We start from the raw sequence: 22,829 nt of genomic DNA, 5'->3' as shown, positions 1-22,829 counted from the left end.
GAAAGTGATTGAGCAGTTTGAGCTGGCATGCCTTTTGGGTAAAACATCCAAGATAATTATTCAGCATGCATCCTTTTGCAGTTTTTCCATTTTCTTTTAGATTTCTAAATAGTCTTTCAGTGATTTTTTTCTGCTTTGTCAAAAAAATGTAGATAACAATGTCTAGCCAAAGAAGCTAATAACTGAAAATATGCCTACTGTTAGGGGAAAAAAAAAAGCAAAAAGAAAATGTTGGCCGTGCTGCATATGTTTAAGCTGGTTCCACTTTTAGAGCTCCCCTAACAAAGTTAGGTTAATCACTGATGAAATCATCTAGAAAATCGAATCAAACGAAACCTTGTGTTGACTGAATTATCCAAGTAATCCTGGTTTGAGCTATAATTCTATTTATAATTGCATCTGTTCCTCCTTATTCCTGCCATCAGAAGACAGAGGCCACTTCTGGTTGCCAGCTCCAATTCCCTGCCTCTCCAGCCAGTTACTCTGCTGGAGTAACATGAATTCACAGTCCTGGTGGGGTGGCCCCCTAGGTTTGAGCTGTCCCACAACTCGGGTTTGACTGGATTTTCCACAACAAAAAGTGAACTTCAAGGAATATTGTATCAATGTGACAACTTGCTTTCCAAATGCAGTACTCATACATTTTCAAAGAAAAATACAATGCGTAAGGAAACAATTTTTATTACCATCAGTTTTAACAAAACATGTAGTCTCTTCTGCATATCATATCAATCATGCGGACTAAAATGGTCATCTCTGTTTCTGAATAGCTGGAAGGGATAAACACTGACCCAAAGGTCAGTAGGGAGTAAGCTGCCGCTCCTTACAGGACGGAATTAAGAGGCTGGATGAAATAAGCAAAGTGCAACCCATCTTAACCATCACTTTCCCCCTAGACAGAGCATTCGTTGGTTTCCAGGAGGGCAGCAAGCTGCAGCTGAAGTTGAAGGAGTTCTGAGTCTTTTCAAACTGTCATGTAAATGTACGTAAGTCCTGTTACAAACAAGTAATGATCTATTTTTCAATGGCTGTATTTTTTCTAAACCTTTCTTTTTGAATTGTTAAGAACACTTTAGCGATTCCATATGAGAGAAAACAGCCTTATGGGCTGGCTCCCCTAGAGACCAGTCATCTAACGTTTTGTTCATCAGATTCTCTGCTGATCAGCCTTCCCTATCCTCGGGGCCCCTGCTTTTACGTGTGTGGGATTCGTTTCCTGAACAGATATGAAGAAGTACCACACTCCCCAACTAATACAGATTCTGGGTTTCCAAGAGCTGCGACAGACTCTCATGGTCAACTGAAAAAAAGATAACTGTGAATTTGGGGGTTGGCAGTTTCAAAGCTCAAGAGCGTGTGGTTTACTGTTTTGTTTTGTTTTGTTTTTCCTGGCTAAGATACAAATCCTCAAGCCAATCCCACTTCAATGTCCCAAGTCCCTGCCTGATTTTCTTCTTCATACTTATTTGTGATACTCCTGGCATCTACTCCTTCTTGGCTTCCATTCAGTTCCAGCTGTTCAATGCCTACACTTTTCTGTCACAAACAGTGGCTGCCCGACTCTTCCCTGACACCAGATCTTCCATTCTGAAGCAGAGGGTTCATTCTCTCATCTCTGGAAGTTCTTTCAGCAAACAGAGCCTTTAGCTCTGGCTTAGGTATCAGGCTGGAATGTCAGGGCGAACAAAAAGATGGAAAGTTTTTTAAAGTTCAGTTCTTGTTCTGCAAATCATGGTCTACTGATTTCATTATTATTAAGCGAAGGATCAGCAGCCAAAATCTGAGTCTAAGTTGGGCAAGTTCCCATGCATTCTGTCAAGCTATGTGACCAATCGACAAAGCTAAACCAACAGGCTAAAGCCCCGAAGACAGGGGTGTCGATTACAAGCATATCTGCGCTCCACATGTTGTCCTTGTGCCTTAGCTCCTTAGGAATCCAGCTCAGAGTCAGACGTAGAGACTTGAGACATACATAGCTATCTGTCTAAATCGATAGAGCACTCACCTCCATGGCTTTTCATAATTTGAAGCTGCCAAGAGTTTAATGTTATTTTTCTCTCCCCTTCTAGAGAACACTCACATTCATAATGATTCCTAAGTGAGTAGTCTTGAAACCGATACTTAAGTATGTAATAGTTTCAAAAGGGCAGTCAGAACAATTGTAACTATACATCCTGGACATTTTGCTGAGAGTAAGAGGTACATTTACGTTCATCTGTTGTCAATATTGACTACAGAGCAGAACAGATGAATCACAGCAAAGATCAAGATAAAATATGGTGAACACATTGGTGCAGCAGTAGAGAACTAACATGCTAATCGTGAAGCAAAGGATCCATTTTCTGCCAAACAATTTCACCCAGCAGCATATGATATTTTAAAAGCAACCTTTCCCTATATCTTGTTTATTGTGATTGCTCTTCAAAACTCGTACGTTATTTGGGTGAACAAGAGTGACATCGATTGCCGTGATATATTCGGAGGGCTTTCTCTCCTGTGAGTAGAGGTAGCTATTTTAAGATTTTAAGGGACAATTTGTTAACTTAATGGCAATCGTGAGATGACATAACTGTCTAAAAATGTGTTGGAAGCATCTCAACATGAGATGAACAGAACAACACTTTTACCACTTAGGATAATTTCCACCTTCAGAAACCTAATTTCCAAAAGATACTAGAGCATTTCCTCCTAGTAAGGAAAATGAAATTGGTTTACATTTTCAAGAATCTTGGGTTCTAGACATACACATACCCCTCTTATACTTGTATAAAAACAACTCCACAAATGTGATGGCATGCACATGTGACACAAATATATTGTTTATATTCATTGGTTTTAAATACACCTGCGAAGTATAACAATGAGCATTTTGTTTCTAGAACTACATTTTGTGGGGAGAGTAGATAAAAACCAGGGGAGTCTGCTAGAGGCAAAGGGATTTGGAGAGTTTTGGCTTGTGCCAAAACACTGATATGGCAGAGACCATAAGTGTCTCAGCCAGCAGTTTAACGAGTGTCTATCAGAGAACCTGACAGTAGCACCAGGTGGTTGGTTAAACAGTGAGTAAATCATCATTTCACCCATCTTCCATTTTCATGAAAGCTAAGCAGACACTAATGCCCCTTCACACCAATCTATGGCCCTACCTACCCACCTCAGATGCCCATCGATGATTATTTCCTCATTCAAAACTGCTCTTACTGTTTATTTTTATCTATTTTATTAGCTCCAAATGTGCTGTTAAGGAAGTGGGAGAAATGTGAGAAAAAGATAAATTTAGGAAAGCATCTGTCCACAAAGGCCATGTGCCCTCTGGGGTGGAGCTTCATTCTATTTTGTGGCGAAGCCACACATCAAATGCTTGCAGCTCGTTCCTGTGACAATCACATGTATTGTTAGATTTTAACTTTTTTGAATTTGCAGTTTTATTTCCTGATTCGGTTGCAACAGAAGGTGGAATAGTCATAAGGGTTTGTTGGGTTTTTTTGGTTTGTTTTGTTTGTTTTCTCTCCCAGCTGTTCTCCACGACATGTAAATTTGAGTGTCTAGATTCTTCAGTATTTTTAAGACTACTCCTAGAGATTAATAGTCATATATACTATAACAAAGCCGATGCAGTTCCTTTGGGACACTTAGGTCAGTTGGAAATTCGGCACATAACACGAATATGGAACTTAGACATTAAATAATTTAGAATGCCCTACAAAGTTATAAATATTCTCATCTCAATAAGTTATGTATAATGAACTTTTATAGAAATCACTTTTCCATTTAGTGACACAAGAATACAAATCAAGTTGGATTCTATACTCAATAACATTAAATTATATTTTCTTAATTAGGCATTTTTCCCATTATGCTCTAACATGCATAATGTTCGAACACACACACACACACACGCACGCACACACACGCACACAGAGTATTTTACAATAGAGTAGCTAAGATTGTGAGTTCTGGAGCCTGAGTACTATTTCCACCATTTAAAATGGTGTAATCTTGAGTAAGTTACACTCTATGCCCGTTTCTTTTGTTGGGTCAAATGAGCTGTCTGCTTCACTTCTGCAAGTGTCCTTTCACCTATTCCTTTAAGGTTTAATTTTGACGCCAGAACCCATACAATTGGGTTCCCACACCCACCTCGAAGTCGCAACCTTGTGATGGTAAAAATGAGTCATTCTTCTCTACCGGACTCCCTCGCACAACCACACATTCTCATATGACCTAAACTCAAAGTCAGAAAGAATCTTCTAATATACAATCTATACACTACCACCAGAATTCCAGAATTTGTGCCTGGAAGAATTTGAGAATTTGAAATGACCACGTGCCTTTCAGGCTGGGTATTTACTAGAACACAAATGGAATAAGTGAGAGATCGTTATACTGTATAATTCAGTTTGATTTAAACAAAATCATTTGCACTAAAATTGCTTGGGGCCAGGAAACTCTGTGGCCCAAAGAGCCCTTTTGTCTCTAGATTTGGGCAGAAGTTCAAATACTTGGAATTTTCATAAATGGAGACACCTGCTTGCATTTATTGTCATGAATCTCATTATAGGAATTTGATACAGCACACTTATGCAGTGAGTAATGAAGTCCATGAACTTGACGATGGACGGGTACTGTTCCTAATTACAACAGGATTTTGAGAAAATGCTAACAAAACTTCAAAATGCCATTTAAATAAATTTGACAAATTTCTTTCCACAAAACAACTTCTATTAAATAGTCTACTATTAATTTTGAGACACTTTCTGATATGAACTTCAGTCTTTCAAATATATGCTAAATTGTCATCATAAAAAGGAAATGAGAATGGCCAGTAAACATGCAAAAAGATGCTCTACTTTATTTGCAAATAAGAAATGCGAATGAAAACAGTAATATGACACCATGTTATACCCAACAAAGCAGCAAAAATCGAAGTCTGACAATAAGTTTACTATCAAGGAAGTGGTAGAAAGGAAAGACTTTTTTCCTGCTCGTAAGAGTGGAGTGTTATGATCTTTTTGGAAAACAACCTGGAGGACAGTAGTGTCCCCTTATCCAAGGGAGATATATTCCAAGACCCCCAGTGGTTGCCTGAAATCTCAGATGGTGCTAAACTCTACATATACTGTGTGTTTTCTTGTACATACATACAAACTTATGTTAAAGTTTAATTTGTAAATCAGGCACAGTATGAGATTAATAATAATAACTAATAATAAAAGAGAATAATCATAACAAAATACTGTAATACAAGTTACGTAAATGTGGTATCTCTTTCTCAAAACATCTTACTGTACTGTAAACACCCTTCTTGTGATGATGTGAGATGATAAAATGCCTTATTAAGTCAAGAATTTTCATCTTTTCACTTAAAGGAAGAACTTTACAGCTTCTCTTTGCTAGCATCACTACCCTTACATTTGGGGGCCATGATTAGATCAAACAAAAGTTACTTGAATACAACACTGTGGTCCCACAACAGCTGATCTGATAACCATGAAGGTTGCTTATTGACTGACAGGCAGGTGGCGTATACAGCATGGAGATGCTGTACAGAGGGGTGATTCACATCTGGGGTGAGAGAGAGCAGAACTGCTTGAGATTTCATCATGCTACTCCCTCAGAATGGCATGCGATGTCAAACTTATGAATTGTTTATTTCTAGAATTTTCCATTCAATATTTTTGGCACAGGTGCAGGTAACTGAAACCGTGCAAAGTGAAACTGCAGATAAAGGGGCTACCACATTGCTAAAGTTGAAGAGGTGTGTGCCCTCAAGAAGTCCCCGCTCTTGTCACCGGGAGATTTATAACAGCAAAATCCAAAATGAAACAAAATGGAAACAACCTAAATGTCCCTCCACAGTAAAAACTGTTTCAGGAAAGTATCATCTCCAGATGCTAAATTTAGGGGCAAAAGTATGAAGAGAAGCAGGGAAATCTCAGTGGATCTCCCCATTAGTCACTAGTGACAGAAATAACTGCTATGGACTGAATGTGTGTGTCCCTCAAACTTCACGTGTTGAAACTCTAATCCCCGGTGTGCTGTTATTTGGAGGCAGGGCCTCTGGAAGGTGATCAGGTCTTGAGGGTGGAGCCCTCATGAGTGGGATCAGTGCCCCGTTAAGAGACGCCAGAGAGCTTGCTTCTCTCTCAGCTCTTCACCAGGTGAGAATACAAGGAGCAGATGGCTGTCTGCAAATAAGGAGGAGGGTCCTCACTGGACACTGGACCTGCCTGAGCCTTGATCTTGGACTTCCCAGCCAGTCTCTAGAACTCTGAGAAACAAATATTCGTTATTTAATCCCTATAGTCTATGTTATTTTGTTATTGTAGCTTGAGCTGACTAGGGCAGGAACCTAGTAACCTTACAGAAGATAAAACTGATAGACACCATCATAACTAAGTGACCAGCAATGGGTCAAACTGACATCGTGTCCCCACAGCAGGCTGCACTGAGGATACCTCATGGCTTCTGAGATAAACCCGCCCCAAATAGCATCGCTTGAATCTAATCATGAGAATGCATCAGTCTAAAACCAGACTGAGGGCCAGTCTACAAAGCAATGGCTGTGTTTTTCAAAATGTCAGTGTCAAGAAAGACAGAAAGACAAAGCTTAGATTAAAGAAGATGAAAGCGATATGACATCTAAACGCAATGTAATCCTTGGATCCTAGGCCAGAGAAAACACTAGTAGGTCAATTGGCACCATCTTAATGAGGTCAATGGTTTGATTAGATACTATTATGACCCATGTTAATTTCATGACTTTGATCATTATATTAAAAATATGTAAGAGAACTGCTTTTAGGATATATACTTGCAGTATTTTGAGGTAAGAGGGCAAAATGTATGCAATTTATTCTCAAATGTTTCAGAAAAATGATATTATGTGTGTGTGCAATGTTAGAGGGTCAGAGAGAGAAACAGAGAGAGACAGAAAGAAACGGCTAGTGGTGGCGGGGGCGGGGGCGGCGGAGAGAATAATTAATTTTACATGTGATAAAATGTTAACATTAGAAGAATTTGGGGGGAGAGTACATGAGGTCCTTTGGACTATCTTTATGACTTTTTTTTTGGTAAATCTGAATGTTCTTCAAAATAAAAAAGTAAAAAAAGCAAAGCAGGAGAATGCTGAGCACATTTGGTTTAGTGCTCACCTCTGGGGAGGAGAGAAGCTTGGGGTGAAGACAGGCAGACAGATCTGCAGAGGTACTGCCCGCAGACGTTTCATACACGGTGGTTTCATCTGTATTCTTTAAGGAGAAAACATATAGTCTAGATACTCTTTTATGTATGAAATATTTCATAACTAATATCCAGTATTGGCCACAGGAGCTGGGTACCCAGTGTAATTCAAGCTCACCAGGCTTTGGATGAAGAGATTAGGGAAAGGTTCCTCGAGGAAATGAAGAATGAGAAGATGTCTGAAGAAGAATGAGGAAAGGAGCTTTCTGGGCTGGGGAAGACCAAATATAAAAGCAGATGGCTCACAGGTACCTGTTGCATTCCAGGCACCTATAGGTCTTTGAGCCAGGCAGCAAGGGGGTTTTGGGGTTTGGAACTATGAGATCAAAGATTTTCAGTATTAGCAACTGAGCAATTTAATGTCTCCATATTTTTCCCAGCAAACTAGATAATTCATTTAAAAAATAAATGCACAATTTGTTTTAACTCACTGTTACTAGAAAAAAAAAATCTTTAGAAATGGTAGAGATGTTAGGGAGCTAAAAATTCCAGTGGGAAATGATAGGGTGCATGTTGAAAAATAAAGAAATCACAGACCTAAAATGCAATGTTTTTTCATACTCACATCATCTCATTGAAAGGCAATAATTAAAATGGGCCCTTTAAAAAAGTCTCTGAACCTGTTTTATTTTTTCAAAAGCGTTGAATCTGAATGCTGGGTTATTATTTCCAAAGCTAGGTAATATTTAAAGCATCTAAGTAAGGAAGAGAAAGATAATGCCATATTGTTCCTCTTGCACGCCAATATTTGTACTATTTTCCTTTCAAAATGACATGGAATGGATAAAACATTTAAAAGAACTGTAAAGGTGAACATACATCTCTCCATTCTGCTAACCAAGAATCAGTTATTAGGTTATACTAAAACTCTGTAACTGATGGCATGAGACAATAACTAAATAATTACAACAGAAAGTAATTAATGTATTTAAGACATGCTATGGAAATGCAGAAGCAGAAGAGATTGTCTGCCTATGAACTCAGGGAATGGTAACAGGTGAAGTTAAAAATGAGTTGGGTCTTGAAAGGCAAGTAGGAATCACACAGGAAAAGAAAGAAAAGGTCCTCTGAGCAGCTGGTAATGTGCCTCATGTGGGAAATGGCCAGAACCTTGAGGGGCTACGGTGCGGAGACAGTTGAAGAAAGAACTTACTAGAAAGTGAGGCCGAAAGGTAGTTTAGAACCAGGTGAGAGTTAACCCCTTTGGTGAAGGAATCAAGGGTATCGGCAGCATTCAGGAAGACATAGATCTTGATCCAAACTGTGCTCACGAGATAGGCAAAGCATGTAAGGTGGATTACTGTGTGTGGAGACTAGAGACAGGAAGGTGACTAGTTAGAAAGCTAAAAAAAAACACCCTCAAGGACATTTCAAAAGATGATCTGGAGAAGAACTCATGAGTGGTTTAACTAGATCATTAAGGGCAGGGAGATGTTTGAAATATTTAGGAGGTAGGATTGCCAGCTCTTGGCACATGATCTGATGTGGGGTGGCAGGGAACGGAAAGAATGAAGCACGGTTTCAGTTTGAGATTAACTAGATCAACTCAGATATAAAGCTCAAGAAAAGAGGAAAGCAGATCTATGAGGCAAGAACATGTGTTAGATACGGATCCTGTTGAATCAGAAGTAACCAAGAGACTCCAGGGTGGAGCATCGATGCACAGAGCCCAGATACAGAGAGCAAAGCAGAGACAGAGCTGGAAGAATCAGTGAAGCATAGGTGACAGCCGCACCTGTGAGAGAGGATGAATCACATAGGGAGGACAGAAAGAAGAAGGTCCAAGGCTAAACCCATGGTGAATGCTAGATCCACTCTCTGCAACCACAAATATACTTTCTGCTTATTGATGAATCAAAGATACCATTTTGAATGAAACTGCCTGTGTCAAGTGGTTCAGTTAGCCACTCGACTAAATGATGAAAGATGATTTCAATCTATCTTTCTGAGCATTGGTCATCGAGTCCATGCACACGAAATGTAGATCTGATACACGGGTTATTTGGTCCTGCTCACCAGGCTCCTCCATACACAATACTAGAGAGAATATGGAGAAGCAAATTGAAAGTAGTAGACTTGAGATCTTCCATGGATCAAGGCGACTCTCATATGAACACTAATCATGAGGCCCGATGAGACAAGGCCCTAAGCAGACCCTAGACAGAGTTCGGGTTCCCTTGAATGCCCAGAGCTGTCCCCACCGCAGTCACCTTTGGTGACAGTCTATTGTCTACTGAGTCACAGTGGTGCTCTTTCTACAGTGCCTCTTCCTAGGCACATGGACATGGAAACAAATGAGCAATGATGTCCTTGGCTCTGTGATAACTATGACAATGAACACAAACCTAGCTTAAAAAACTCTTAGGCATTTTATCATTGGACCCTCATGAGAATTTTGCGTCTCTTTATTTTACAGAGAGAAAAGCCAAGGGTTGTTAACTTAATCAAGGCCACACAAATAGAAAGGCTCCAGTTTTGAAACTGAACTCTGGTCTCCCATAAAAGACTGTTTCCTCCACTTTGCATTAGGATCAGAAAATCATGCCTAGAGAGGATTTGCTTCTTTTAATAATCCTTGTAAGTGTTGCTGTGGTAGGCTCCTCAAAGATGTCCACATCCTAAGCCCCAGAATCTAAGAATATGCTAACTTTTATGCAAAAGGGGACTTCGCAAATGTGACTAAGGTTAGAAATGGTGAGATGAGGAGATTATTCTGGATGATCCAGGTAACTCAATCTAATAACATGAGGCCTGAACAACAGAAGGGAAAGGGAGAAGAATGAGTCAGATGCGACACAGGAAGGACTTGGCCCGCCATTGCTGACTTTGAGCACGGAAGAAGGGGGTCATGACTGAGGAATGTGGTGGTCCTCTAGAAGGCGGTATGGCTCTCTGTCTACACCCAGCAAGAAAATGGGAAACTTGGCCCTACAGTCACAAGAAACTCAATTCCGCCAGCAACCAAACTGAGCAGGACACAGATTTTCCCCTTGAGCCTGCAGGAAGAGACGCAACCCAGCGACACCTTGATTTTAGCGTGGTGAGACCGCTACTGAACTTCTCACCTACACTAAGGTAAGATAGCACAATCGTGTGGTTTAAGCCACTACATTTCTAATATATATAGATATAGATATATATTTATGGCAGCAAAAAAATCTAGTGAAGGAGTTGGTATCCCTACAAAATCACAGCGGCCCAGAGTCAGTTAAGTTTTGATCACTCTTTAGAGCACTGAGAGATCACATGCCATCATTCAGATTCCAAGAGGTGACAGCAGAAGGTGTCAATTTACAGCAATGACACAAGCCCTGGGGCACCACTGCACCTTTCCCTGTACTCACAAACCAGAGGATCACATTTCCCCCTGCTTCCAAACATAGGTCACAGAGTCTCAGCAAACAACAGATTATACGGACCTCACAGGCTCAAGAATTAAACCTCACATGGACACTTAGGTTAAGTGTGTGTGCATCCACTGAGTTTAAGGCTTATTCACTTTTACTGGAGTGCTTCATGGAAATATAAGTAAATTCTAGTTTTTAAATTTCTGATACTAAATTATACTTTTCACTGCAGATGGGGCACTGGGTTGAAGGAGAAAAGGCACTGGGTTCAAGATCATCCATGGCCTTACTCTCTGACCCTGACCATATCCACCTAAACTTCCTGGTGACTCAGCTTCCTTACCAACTTTAAACTAAGTTTTCCTTCACTTTTAAATGTTTGTGATTATAGGATACCAAGATATGTAGTACAAATTCTTTTTTCTCATTTACAAGATATATTTCATGTGGAATTGGTATACATATGTGCCAGAAGAATGAATTTGCAGGATAAAATTTAGCTTGAATCACTTAATACATTAAAAAGCCAAACATTCAAAATTAGCTTAAACTTAAATTAAAGAATATTTTTGTGAACAGACAAATGTTTCAAATAAACACATGAAAAGTTTTTACCAGTAGGTGGTAGGATTATGGGTGATCACTAGTTTTTTCTTCATTATTTTCTGTATTTTGAGTTATTAATTTAATAAAAGCCACACAAGTTTAAAAAGTGCAGATATAAAAAGAGACCATTAAATGAAAATAGAAATTTAAAAAAAAAACAATAACACATAGAGCACAGTTATTACAATACTCTAAAATGGTGTCAAGAAAACTCTCTGACCTAAAGGAAAGAAGCTGAGTTTTTAAGAACTAAAGGAGCCCTCACATTCACTGATAAAATCAGGTAGCTCTGGTGATTTATTATGGGCTTTCTTGAAAATGTAAACTGTTTTACATCATCGAACTAAGAACAGACTGTTGTTAAAACTCTGTGGCCCACACGTCTCTAATTTTAATCGATCATTTTCTGTACCCTGCTCAGCTTTATTCTGCCACAGCCTCGTGACTGCTAACAGCATCAGTGGGAATGACAGTAACATCCCTTGCCAAGCAGTGAGGACTGTGTGGGCCACCCAGAAACCCTCAGGGGAAGGAGTTGGTCTTGGAATGATGAAAACACCTATTAGGCTAAATCTTGTTTATTCAAGAGTATACATTCATGCAAACCTTTGAATAGCCTTTTGTGGAATCTTGAACTCAATTCTATTCTGTTTACTTCAATTCAGTTTGACTACCTAGCAGATACTATATGCTGGTACTTTATCACCAGAGTATTTCTTCTCAAACATACCTAAGAATTTATTTGCTGTAAACGAGGCACTTAGATTGCCTAACCTGTACTGTCATCTCCAAGGGTAACATTCTCTCTTACATCGTACAAGCAGTTAGCGAACAAATACGATGCACCAGACATGTTTCTGCCTTGGGACTATGACACAATCACCACGATGCTGATCTTCGAAGGTCTCTCAGGGTATCAGAAATGGGAAGGCAAAACCACACTTCATCCTCCTGGTCCAGAAGAGGCAACAGGGACAGGTGTCATGTAAATTGTGGTGAAATATGTCAGAGATCAACCTAGCCACCCGTCAAGCCATGAAAAATGATCTCTGGTACCACAAGCCTCCCATTTCTATGCCCTTTTATCTTACTATATCAGAGCTCTTCCCAAGGTACGCCTGCTGGAGAACGGACCTACACTTTGGTGTGGATTTAAGTAAATGGCCATGTACTTAAGGTTGATTTGTAACCGCTTAATGAAATATTCTGGACCTTGTTAGGGATCAGGTTGCTAGGAGACAGATCTGGGAAGGAAGATTCTTTTTAACACCTCTGAAATCACACCAGGGCAGGGACAGATCATACTACCTTTTTTTTTGCATGTGAGAAGGTGATAGAGACAGAGACGGAACCAGAAGAAGAGAGGTTCTTGCTGCTTTTTGATGGCGGAGAGAAGGCGTGGAGTTTGCAGGACAGCTCAGCCTCTCTCCACACTCGCCTATGTTCTAGTCCTGTGGGTGCTGAGAGGCGCTTGGCACAGACGTTACCCCAGACAGCCGTGACTACAAACGTTGGGCATGGGAACTGGCAAGCTTGCTCTCTAAAGCAGATGGGTCTTACTGTTCTCAGCAGGAAAAGAAGGAGGGAGATGAGATTGCGTGCTTGCCTCGGAGCCTCCGCCATGTTCTAAGAACCTGTCTTGCCCACCTTTGTCACTGCTGGCTGTCCTATTGCCAGTGCTCATGCCATTATCCCCACCCTTGGGGTAGGTAAACAGCCATTCCCTTCATTACATCCTCAAGTAACCACTTTATGCTACCATTTTTATCACTGAAATGCAAATTTGGTTGTAGATCATTTGAACCAATTCTTCCAGTTGCTAAAATCAGATATCTTAATCAATAATGGCGTTATTAAAGTGAAAAAATAAATTAATCTTCTATGGAAACCTCTCTAAAAGAGTAATAACTCCCTAGATTTTTAAGACTAAAGCATTTTTAAAGGTGATGGTGTCCAACCTTCTTGTTTTAGAGACAAGGCAACTAAAACCCAAAAAAGACTTGGCCAAGGTCACACAGCCTAGAAACCATGGCTTCCTAATGATAAAAAGACACATTTTTCAGATTGATTGGCTAAATAATGGTTTTTACTTCAAAAAATGAAAGCTAATGGATGAACCTTTCTTGTTAGCATTCAGAAAGATCTTGAAAGGATTTGATCTGTGCATTTGGGTATGCCAATAAATTTTATCACTAGCAGTGACACATACAGAAATAAAAATTTATAGCCATGTATATAGATATGCTTTAAAGCAAACTGGAATACTCTTCCTTTGAAGATAAAATCCTCCTTTGAATAAATGTCTGATTTTTAAATAAATGTAAAAACCATCAAAAGTAAATGACTTTAAAGGTTAGTTCTCCACATTTGAATTTTCTTCTTCAAAAAAGTTACTGAGCATCAGCATAACTTTCATTTCTGTGAAGGTTATACAGCTACAGTCAATTTCCATTTTCTCATTCTAAAGAACCGTGACAAAGGAAATGTTAAGAGCGAAGCAAATAAACACTGAGTGTTCAAAAAATAATTTCACTATCATATTTCATTGAGTAGTAAATTTTGTTTTTTGTTTGTGCGTTTGTCAAGCCATATGTTCACGTCTATGTTTTTTTTCATAAAACATGTGATTTGAAAAGCCAAAAGTCGCTGGGCATTTTGACAGCCTTAATTAATCACTTAAATTGGTAAATTATGAAAATAATTTTAGGAAGAAAAGCTCATTGAACTGATCATAAGTGGTGTCATCTTTTTAAATAGACACTCTCCCCCAATCCCATTGTTAAACTCTGCCAGTTTGGTGTTCAACTTAAATTAAAAAGCTGCCAAGCTTCCCAAATTCTACATGTCAGAAGTGGAAGAACGCTGAAATTCAATTAGAAAAACTGACTATTTTCACATTTAGAAGCACAATTAAAGGAACTTTTGATAATTTGGGTCCATTAATTCTTCTGGTCTCAGAGGCAGACATTTCCACCTCAATCCAATTGCAAAATATTAACATTTTCAAGAGCAAGTGTTTTTCTCTATCGCTACTAACTCAGTCACATTCATTAAATTTTATTATTTCTACATCATTTAATGTAGGTCAACATGTTGAGTCCACAATCACAAGCATTTCTTTCCAGCCCACTGATACTGCTGTGAAAGATGAGGCAAACAAATCTCACTCTAGCGGGAGGAAAAAACCTTCTCATTTATAAACATGAACACTAAAATCATGACTCCAAAAGACAATGCAACAGATATAATGCTGCAACCCAACTCCTCCATGCTTATCGTGCCAGAAATGTATTTCTATAGAAGAATCAAATGCTGCCCCTTTCAGTGTTAAAGGACTCTGTTTTCAAAGCTTAACCCACTCCGTGCCATCCCTGTACTGGGAAATGACTGAGCCCTGAGCAATGGCGTCCAAAGTTCGTGCCATCCTCGATATCCTGCGTTGTTGAGATGTCATGAATGAAAAACTGTTAAGCAAAGCAAAAGTAGCTGTAGCTCTTCTCTCATTAAGAAACTCTGTTTAACACCCTCTTCCTATGGCTGGCATTCTGAGGTTTCCTTTTTTCTCTCTGCTCTCTACATGGATGCTAACTGCATGTTTAATGAGGCCTGCCTGCCTACTGGACCGGGTCAGCGGTGCAGAGTAGTCCCAGAGAATACAGCCTCTGCAGTCGGACTGCTTGGATGTGACTCCTAGATTCATCGCTGACTAGTCATTTGATCTGGGGCAAATTCCTGATCTCTAAGCATCTCTTTCTTCAACTATAAAATAGGAATAAAAGTGCTTTGCCGTGAGGTTGTTATGGAGATCAGAAGAGATTGGACAGGTAAAGTACCTGACACGTGAGACATGCTCAACCTCTTTCTACATGACTGCATTTACGCCACTTACCAAGTCGACTGTGAAGATGACTCAAGGAACATCATTATCAGATACTGACAGCCTGGAAATGTTTAAGTCACAATTCCTCTTAATCTCTCATTGATGTGCGTCCAGCCCACTCCTGACTTTTCTAAAACACTTCATATGCGGTGAGAAGGGAGGCTTTTCCAAATAGTAAATATAGTATAAAAGTGGAGAAACAGACAAGTTTCCTGCTCTCAATGGCACTTATATTGAAGGCAAGAAGGTTGGAAAAGAGACACAAGAAATCAAATAAGTAAAAAGGTCACTTTAGTAGTGGTAAGAGGTTTGAGGAAAATGAATCAGAGAAATGAGACAGAGAAGGTCACAGCAGAGGGAGGCTGGGGAAAATACATCAGTTTGGTGATCCACGTTGACCTTCTTGAGGAGATGACATTAGAGAACCTGAGGAATAAGGGAGAGAGCCCTTGAGAACTCTGGGTCAGAGAAATGGCAAATGAAAGAACCCAATCATCTAATCCCCTAATTTTCCAGATCAGGAAACTGAGACCCCAAAAGAAAAGTGACGTAGAAAAACGTCGCAGGGCCAGGGTTGGAATTCTGTTCTCCAGACTCATAGGCTCTGACACTTCCTATACCAACTCCCATTTACTAAATTCCCATAGGCCAAATCATTCAAAGTACATGAGAACACTTGGCCTTGGATAGTCAAGGAGAAGCATCACAGCATATGGGCAAGCCAAGGTCTTTAACTCCATGGAATCCCATCCTTAAGACATTCAAATGTGAACAAGGAGTATAAGAGGGAAAAAAAAATGTTCATGATTATCTGAATGTAGCAATCAGATTTTCTGACATAATGAATTATTTTCAAATCACTAGGGTTTTAACAGGATACAACATAAATTTTATAAAGCAACAAGGAATCATCATTGCATATCTTTCATGAGTTGGAGAGATTTTGCTTTAAAATTCTCTTCTAAGTGGGAAAACATAGGCCTCACCCTGAAACAACTTTAGGGCTATGACCCAAGGTGAGAACTTCTGCAGATTCAGATTGCAACTATTTCATGTACATTATGGAATTTTTTTCTTAACCTAGAAGCTGAATTTAAGTTCACACTATATATAATTGAGGTGCTAGATGAAGTAGAAAATGTAACCCAAATGAAAAAGGGACTTCCCTAAAGTTACTTAGCAATGAAGCAATACCATTTTCATTCTCAGTTGGTCTAAACGTTATTTTTGTCTCAAGGGACTCTTTCAAAGAATTGCAGAATAAACCACGTTGTATTGAACCCACATACAATAGCCTTTGGTGACAACAGACTGCAAAAATATGGCTAAAGATGCAGCTTATTTTTGCATTTCTCAAATTTTAATGTGTTTAGGGATCACTGGAGGATCTTGTTAAAATACACATCCTGATCCAGTAAGAGTCTGTCAGTGCATTATGTTGCCTTTTATAAAGAAAAAAAATCACAGAAAATTCTCTTGTCTTGAGTCTCTGTACAGTTAAAACTAGATATGTCTAGAGCAAATTATTTTCTTTTACCTCACTGCTGACCTCTCACTGCTGATCAAGTTTTCCTCTTTGACTTGGCGACTAGGAAGTACCTTTAGCAAGACTAAAGGATTTAATGGTTATGTGGGTTATTTACTGATGCTACTGCAGTGACCTACTCCTGACTATATCTAACTTTCCTAATACTGCTTTTGTTGTTGTTGTTGTTGTTGTTATTGTGTTTCACCCCCTTCCTTACTAGATTTTTGTTGTTGTTTTTTGTTTACATGCATCTTTTAAGACACTTAGAATTACTCCTTTGGATAAAATAGCATGTGAAAAAAAGGATCCCAACACAACTCAGTTAAATGAACATGTCTGTTCAAAGACACACAATACTCTGGAACACTTCAGCTACTTGTTGGAGTGGGGTGAGGTGATTGAAACCTGGAGAGAGAGCCAGTCCTAGAAGAGAAGGGACTCGAAAAGAACTAACCCCGCCCTCTTTCAGTATTTGCTTCTGGCTTTGCCAGAGGGATGGCATGGGGATGGCTGAGTAACTATACTTTAAGGACATAACAACTGAGCTCTGTGCTGGCCCAGAAATGTCTATTATTATTACTGGTGAGTGGAATGGGTTCTGCTGTGGCTCCTAACCTCAGAGGAATACTGAAGTGAACGCTGATGAGTGCTCTAAAATACCAGTGGAGATGACAGCGTTCTTTGCTAGGTAGGGCTACTGGTCAGAAGGCAACATCAACCAAAGTCAAAGTCATGTCTTCCGATTAAGAGATGCTGTTGGATGCTGCTACGAGAATGGAAGGTAGCCCTCTGCTAGTTACTATTCAGGATACAAAAGAGGTCCCACATCAGCCCTTCACATAGAGTAAGCTATTTAATATTATGAGTCTTGACGGCCTCCTCTGTAATTTGCAACAATAGTGAATTCTTCATAAGATTGCTCTGAGAATTAAACACTGACCCCATGCCAGGCACTTTGTAGAGTCTCAAAAAATGGTTTATCAAAATCTATTTATTATTGTTCTTTTCCTATGGTAGGCCTTAGAGGAAATGGTGAAGAAAAAGAGCCAATAACCAGAATGTGTACTTGTTCCTTCATTTTTTGACCTGTCTAGAAGTTTTCTAAATCTCACTGTTGTTACCATTTATTTTTTAAGTTATTTCTCCCATGCCCTTGAGAAGTCAAAAACATTAGTTGATAACTTTCATCTTGTGAACTAAGTTTGTGTTGACTTCTTCACCAGGCAAGGGACTTTTCCTCATATGAAAACGGAAACGTGTGATTTCTGCTAAAGCATAAAAACCTTTGTTATGAAAATCTCCATCCAAAACAAAACAACAAAAACATCAAAAAGTCTGTGCTATGAATGTCAAACAAACAGGCGTTTCCTTTGCATGTTGCTTTTAACTTAAAACATTGACAAGAAAACAAGTGTTTTATTTTCATTCGATTCACTTTTCGTGTCTTTTCACTAACTCTTACCCCCAGCATATAACTTTTTGGAAACTCTATTATCTCCCACTCATTTTTTAAAACCCCTCCTACTCTCAACTATTCAAATGCCACCAAGTTCAGAGGGGAAAATTCTTCCTTCTAGGAATTCTTTCTGCTCTTGTAAACATGTTTATATATTCATGACTTCTCAGTCAAAGGTCTTTGTTCTGCCAAAGATTCTGCTCCTTATTTAAAACTCCCTCAAATATAAAAAGTGGTATCACTGAAGAACAGAAGAAGTTAGGAAATGTCACATCAAAGTGAGGATATGGTATTTTTGTGATTAATGAAGTCAATACTGTCTTCTCTTTACACTTACTCTCTCTGCGTGGGTGGGGAGGGAGAAAACATAAGTATAATCACTTTTGGCAGGATGTTTCCTCTTTAAAAGAAGTTAATAAAGTTAGATATAATTCAAAAATGAGTTGCAGAAGACTCATAACAGAGTAAATATCTTCCATGTGTTAAAGAGTATATGGAAATAACGTGGTATGTTCTGATCTAAGAGATAAGAGGCTTTAGGCAAAAACTGAGCAAATGATTATTTAGTCTTTGGTAAACCTCCACCTGACTTTGTGCTTTCTTCCCAGAACCTGGCCCTGGTCAGCACCCATCCTCTCTGTTACCTAGAGTCTTCCATTACTCTCAGTTACTCAATCACATTCTGTAAATAAAACTCCATTTCTCTTAAAGTGATGGATCTGATGTGCTAACAAAAAGTAATCTAAACTTTTAAAAAAACATTTTGCTTTTAGAATGCTACTATCAAATATAATGCATATTCACACAAATGCACAAATCTTAGGTTTATAGCTTAATGAAATGTAGAAAGCTATTTAAATGAACTAATTCGTGCAAAAGTACAAATACACTCCATACATTTTACAAGAAAGGCTTTTTATCCAAAAAAAAAGAAAAAGAAAAGAAAAAAGAACCTGTAATTAGTAGCATTACAACTTTGAGGCCAACATGATATATATAGTCAACCACAGTAATACAAAGCTGAAATCCTGACGTGAGAGAAATGTTTCTAACCATTTTTGACCTGAGATCTTACTCTAGAGAAGCTTGTTCTCTGTGACTACCACGAAGCGGGTGTCAGGAAATTAATTAAACTTCACTTGATCTTGAGACTACCCTTTGTATGAGTTGTGATTCGTTTGTTTTCTATAAAAAGAAATTTAGGATAACTAAGGAGCAAATATTTTGTTCATAATTGTTCTTTATTATTGTTGCTTTTTTCTTTTTTAAAGTCAGTAAGATATCTTTCACATATAAAAATTATATAAAGTGTAATAAAGTGTACAACTTGATGTTTTGATATACATATACATTGTGAAAAGATCACCTCCAATCAAGTTAAATAACTTAGCCTTTACACAGTTACTATTGTGTGTGGGGGGCTAAAAAAATTTAATTAAAGATATATCCTCTTAGAAATTTAATTAAAGATATATCCTCTTAGAAAATTTCTAATATACAATAGAGTATTGTTGACTATTGTCACCTTGCCATACATTGCATCTCCAGAACTCATTCATCTTGCATAACTGGAAGTCTGTATCCTTTAACCTATATATCCTCATTTCCTGCTCACCCCACCCCCCCAAACCCATCCCAGCAATTCTACTCTTTGGTTCCATGAGTTTTACCATTTTATATTCCACATGTAAGTGAGTTTATGCAGTGTTTGCTTTTCTGTGTCTGACTTATTTCACTTAGCTTAATTTCCTCCAGTTTTTTCTCAGCAGAACCTTACAGCATCTCTCAAATATTTTTCAATAGATGACAGCTTGCTCCAATACACACAATTCTACGTGTCTTGCCAGTACTGAAATGGGCTACCCATAATCTTACCCCATCCTATTAATTTTCTTCCTTGACAACCAGGATTTGAAGACTTGAAATAACAAACATAAAGAGTCTTAAGGGATTGGATCAACTTAAGCTAAGATTAGCCTCCACCTTATAGTCCAATTACAAGGTTTTAGGTTCGAAAGAGATGCTCTGCCATAGAGAATCCCGCTGCGTTTGGGTGCCAACTCCGAGAACTCATCAGCTTCCTGTTTCCCTTCAAGAGTTAACTGATAGGATAGGATGCAAAGCACTTCTTCTGGCTGCCAAAATCACTGCCAAAACTGCCTGACTAGATGTGAAAGATCCCATGAAATATCTTGGCAAAGCTAGCTCAGGAGTGTTGGCCAAGGTGCTGAAGTGAGGGGAGGAAGGCCGGAACACCTTCGCCCGTGAATAGTCCTCTCCCCCAACTCTTAAAGATATGAAGCTTATTCATTTTGACAAGACACCCTAGGATTTCAAATCTGACATAAATTAGAGAAAGTAATGTATGTGCATGCAGAAAGGTATCCAGGATACATATTCTTTATAGGAATTCTAGAACTACAAAAACACTTAAAAACCAAACAACACTTAGAGTCATTTATTCCCGTTGAATGCTACTTATTTTTCTGCACTTTACCAGATCATTACTGATATGCAGTAAAACGAATCAATTGCAAAGTAAAAGTATTGTAGAGCAAATGACAGAAAATGACAAAGCCACAATTCTGAATGATTATTCAAAAGTAAAAATTACTTTTCTGCTAGCCTAGAGATTTTCTTATTATCTCTATTTTTACTCGAATTGAACCTTTTATGCAAATGGTCTTTTGGTGTTTTGTCTTTCCTGCCTTGTAAGCGTGCTGGCTGATATCAGAACCATGGGCAGCCCAGGCCCAAGGCTGGCCAACAGTTGAATCACATCTGAGTAACAGCAGCCTGCAGCCAGTGGTAAGCGGAAAAAGGCAGCACCCTAGTCACCAACTCGTTTCACACTGCAATCACCCCGCTGGGCATCTGATGCCTCTTCCCTCTTCCAGGCAATTAGCTTCCGTTCTGTTCAACTTTCTGACCTCTGGCTGTAGAGAGAAGTCCTGGCTGTGGGAACTGGCTCTGGGTAGCTCTTGGCTCCATCCTGATGGTTTACTGGCAAGACTAACACTTTCTTTGACACTCTTAAAAGAAGCTGTTTAATTCCTATTGATATTTCCTGGCAAAAGGGAAAAATGAAACCCACAACCTGGGATTCTGGTCCAGGAAAGGCAGTGAGGCCGCTGAGCCCACATCTTGCTGGAAGGCTGTTTCTACTCGCTTCCCTTTCCCACCAGAGTTGCTTTTTTTTTTTTTTTTTTTTTTAACTCCTGACACTTCCAGCCCGGAGTGTGACACCTACTGGAATTTATGAACATCTGGAGAGTTATGGATATGATCTGGGCATCAGACGAGAACGGCTGGCTGCTGCCCCAGGATTTCCCGCGGAAATCACCCAGCACTTAGAAGGCATTTCAATAAGGAAGTGACCGGTGAAGAGATCTTGGCGGGAGAACCCGCCAACATCTTAGAAAAACACCCGAAACCACTGGATATTTAACGACCCACGTCTCCTCCAGCCTGTTCGCCCAGGTTTTCTGGAGGAGTATAAAGTGGTTTGTGGGTTTTTTCCTCCCGTGATGGGAGGGTGGTGGGAAGTACATTTATTTCCGCGATAGCGTTACCGTGGGGCTCCCAGTTTTAGCCGCTGGAGGACCTCGGATCGCATCCTCCCTTCACTGCGCGTTAGTCTACGGGGTGAGGTGGGCGCGCAGACCTGTGGCCCCAGGGGTTCCGTTCGGTGGGCGCCTCCACCTCTCGGGTCCGTTGCACCCCACCACCCAGAGCAAGTGTGACTCGGGACGCATTCCCGCCACCCCTCAGCCACCCCAAATCCAGACACATCCTCTCCCACGCTGCGCTTCTGCCGCCCGCGCAGCTGCTCATCCAAGTGTCCCAAGTCCCCAAACGCGCCCCGGTCCTCAACGCATCGGTGGCGCTGCCTGGCGGAGGTGGCGCCAGGGGCGCCCGCAGAGGCGGCGTGGGAGGGAGTGCGGGGGAGGCGAGTGGGAGCGGCAGGGACCCCCCGCGCACCGGGTGCTCAGGGAGGCCCGGTGTGGGGCCGCTGGGCGCCCGGGGCGCGCGTGGAGGCGCGGGGGACGCGCGGGGTCGCGCCACACTCACCCTCAGCTGCTGACGGCTGCTGACCGCTACCGCGGCGGCGGACGCCGCGCTGTGCCGGAGCTCGGCCGCCTGCCCGGGTCTCAGGAGGCTCCGCGTGAACCTGCGGGTCCGCTCACCGGCCATCGCCGGCCGCGCCGACCCCGCCGCGGGCCTGGAGCGTGTGTCTCGCCGGCCTTCCCAACGCCAACCTTCTCTACCCACCGTCGTTCAGGAAGCGGAACTCGGAGCCTTTCCCCCCCTCTTCCTCGCTCTCCTCGCAAGAGGCGGGTTTTCTCTCCGGTAACCCCACTCCTCCACCCTCTTCTCTCCGCAGCAGCTTCGAGACGACTTTCCAAACTCTGCGCTCCTCCCGCGCGCGCGGCCAACTCGGCGAGCGGCCCCGGCCCCGCGGCGGCGCCTCTGCACTGGGGCGCGGGACGCGTGTGGGGCCGCCCCTGCCTGCGCCACCCCCGGACTCGGCTGTCCCCGCCGCGCCAGGAACGGCAGACGGCGGGGGAGGGCGCGGGGCGGCCGCCGCGGGGCTCCGGGCGGGGCCTGCCCAATGCCCTGGTCCCCGTTTGGAGGCTCCTCACTAGGCTGGAACTCTGGCTTCGTTTGCTGACTTGCCCCCTACCTTCCCGGGCTGGTGAGTGGGCGCCGGCCGAGCTCAGTTCGCCCTTCCTCACTTAGGAAGGGGTCAGAGGCTTATTTAGGGTCAGG

The 22,829-nt window shown here is 40.9% G+C and overlaps 1 protein-coding gene across 1 annotated transcript in view; it reads right to left on the bottom strand.

The window, feature by feature from the left end:
• The window catches only part of DOCK10 (dedicator of cytokinesis 10), a 225,511-nt gene extending 202,942 nt beyond the window's left edge, over window positions 1-22,569 (bottom strand). The window contains 1 exon segment of the mRNA XM_039855668.1: window positions 22,131-22,569. Within this exon segment, the coding sequence (XP_039711602.1) occupies window positions 22,131-22,253 (123 nt within the window). The 5' untranslated portion in view covers window positions 22,254-22,569.
• Window positions 22,570-22,829: the final 260 nt, after the last annotated feature.

The sequence above is a fragment of the Pteropus medius genome, unplaced genomic scaffold (assembly GCF_902729225.1).
Source record: "Pteropus medius unplaced genomic scaffold, Ma_sr-lr_union100, whole genome shotgun sequence".
In the NCBI taxonomy this organism is placed as follows: domain Eukaryota; kingdom Metazoa; phylum Chordata; class Mammalia; order Chiroptera; family Pteropodidae; genus Pteropus; species Pteropus medius.
The sequence above is the reverse complement of the archived record's forward strand: the minus strand, read 5'-3'. Positions and strand labels throughout refer to the sequence as shown.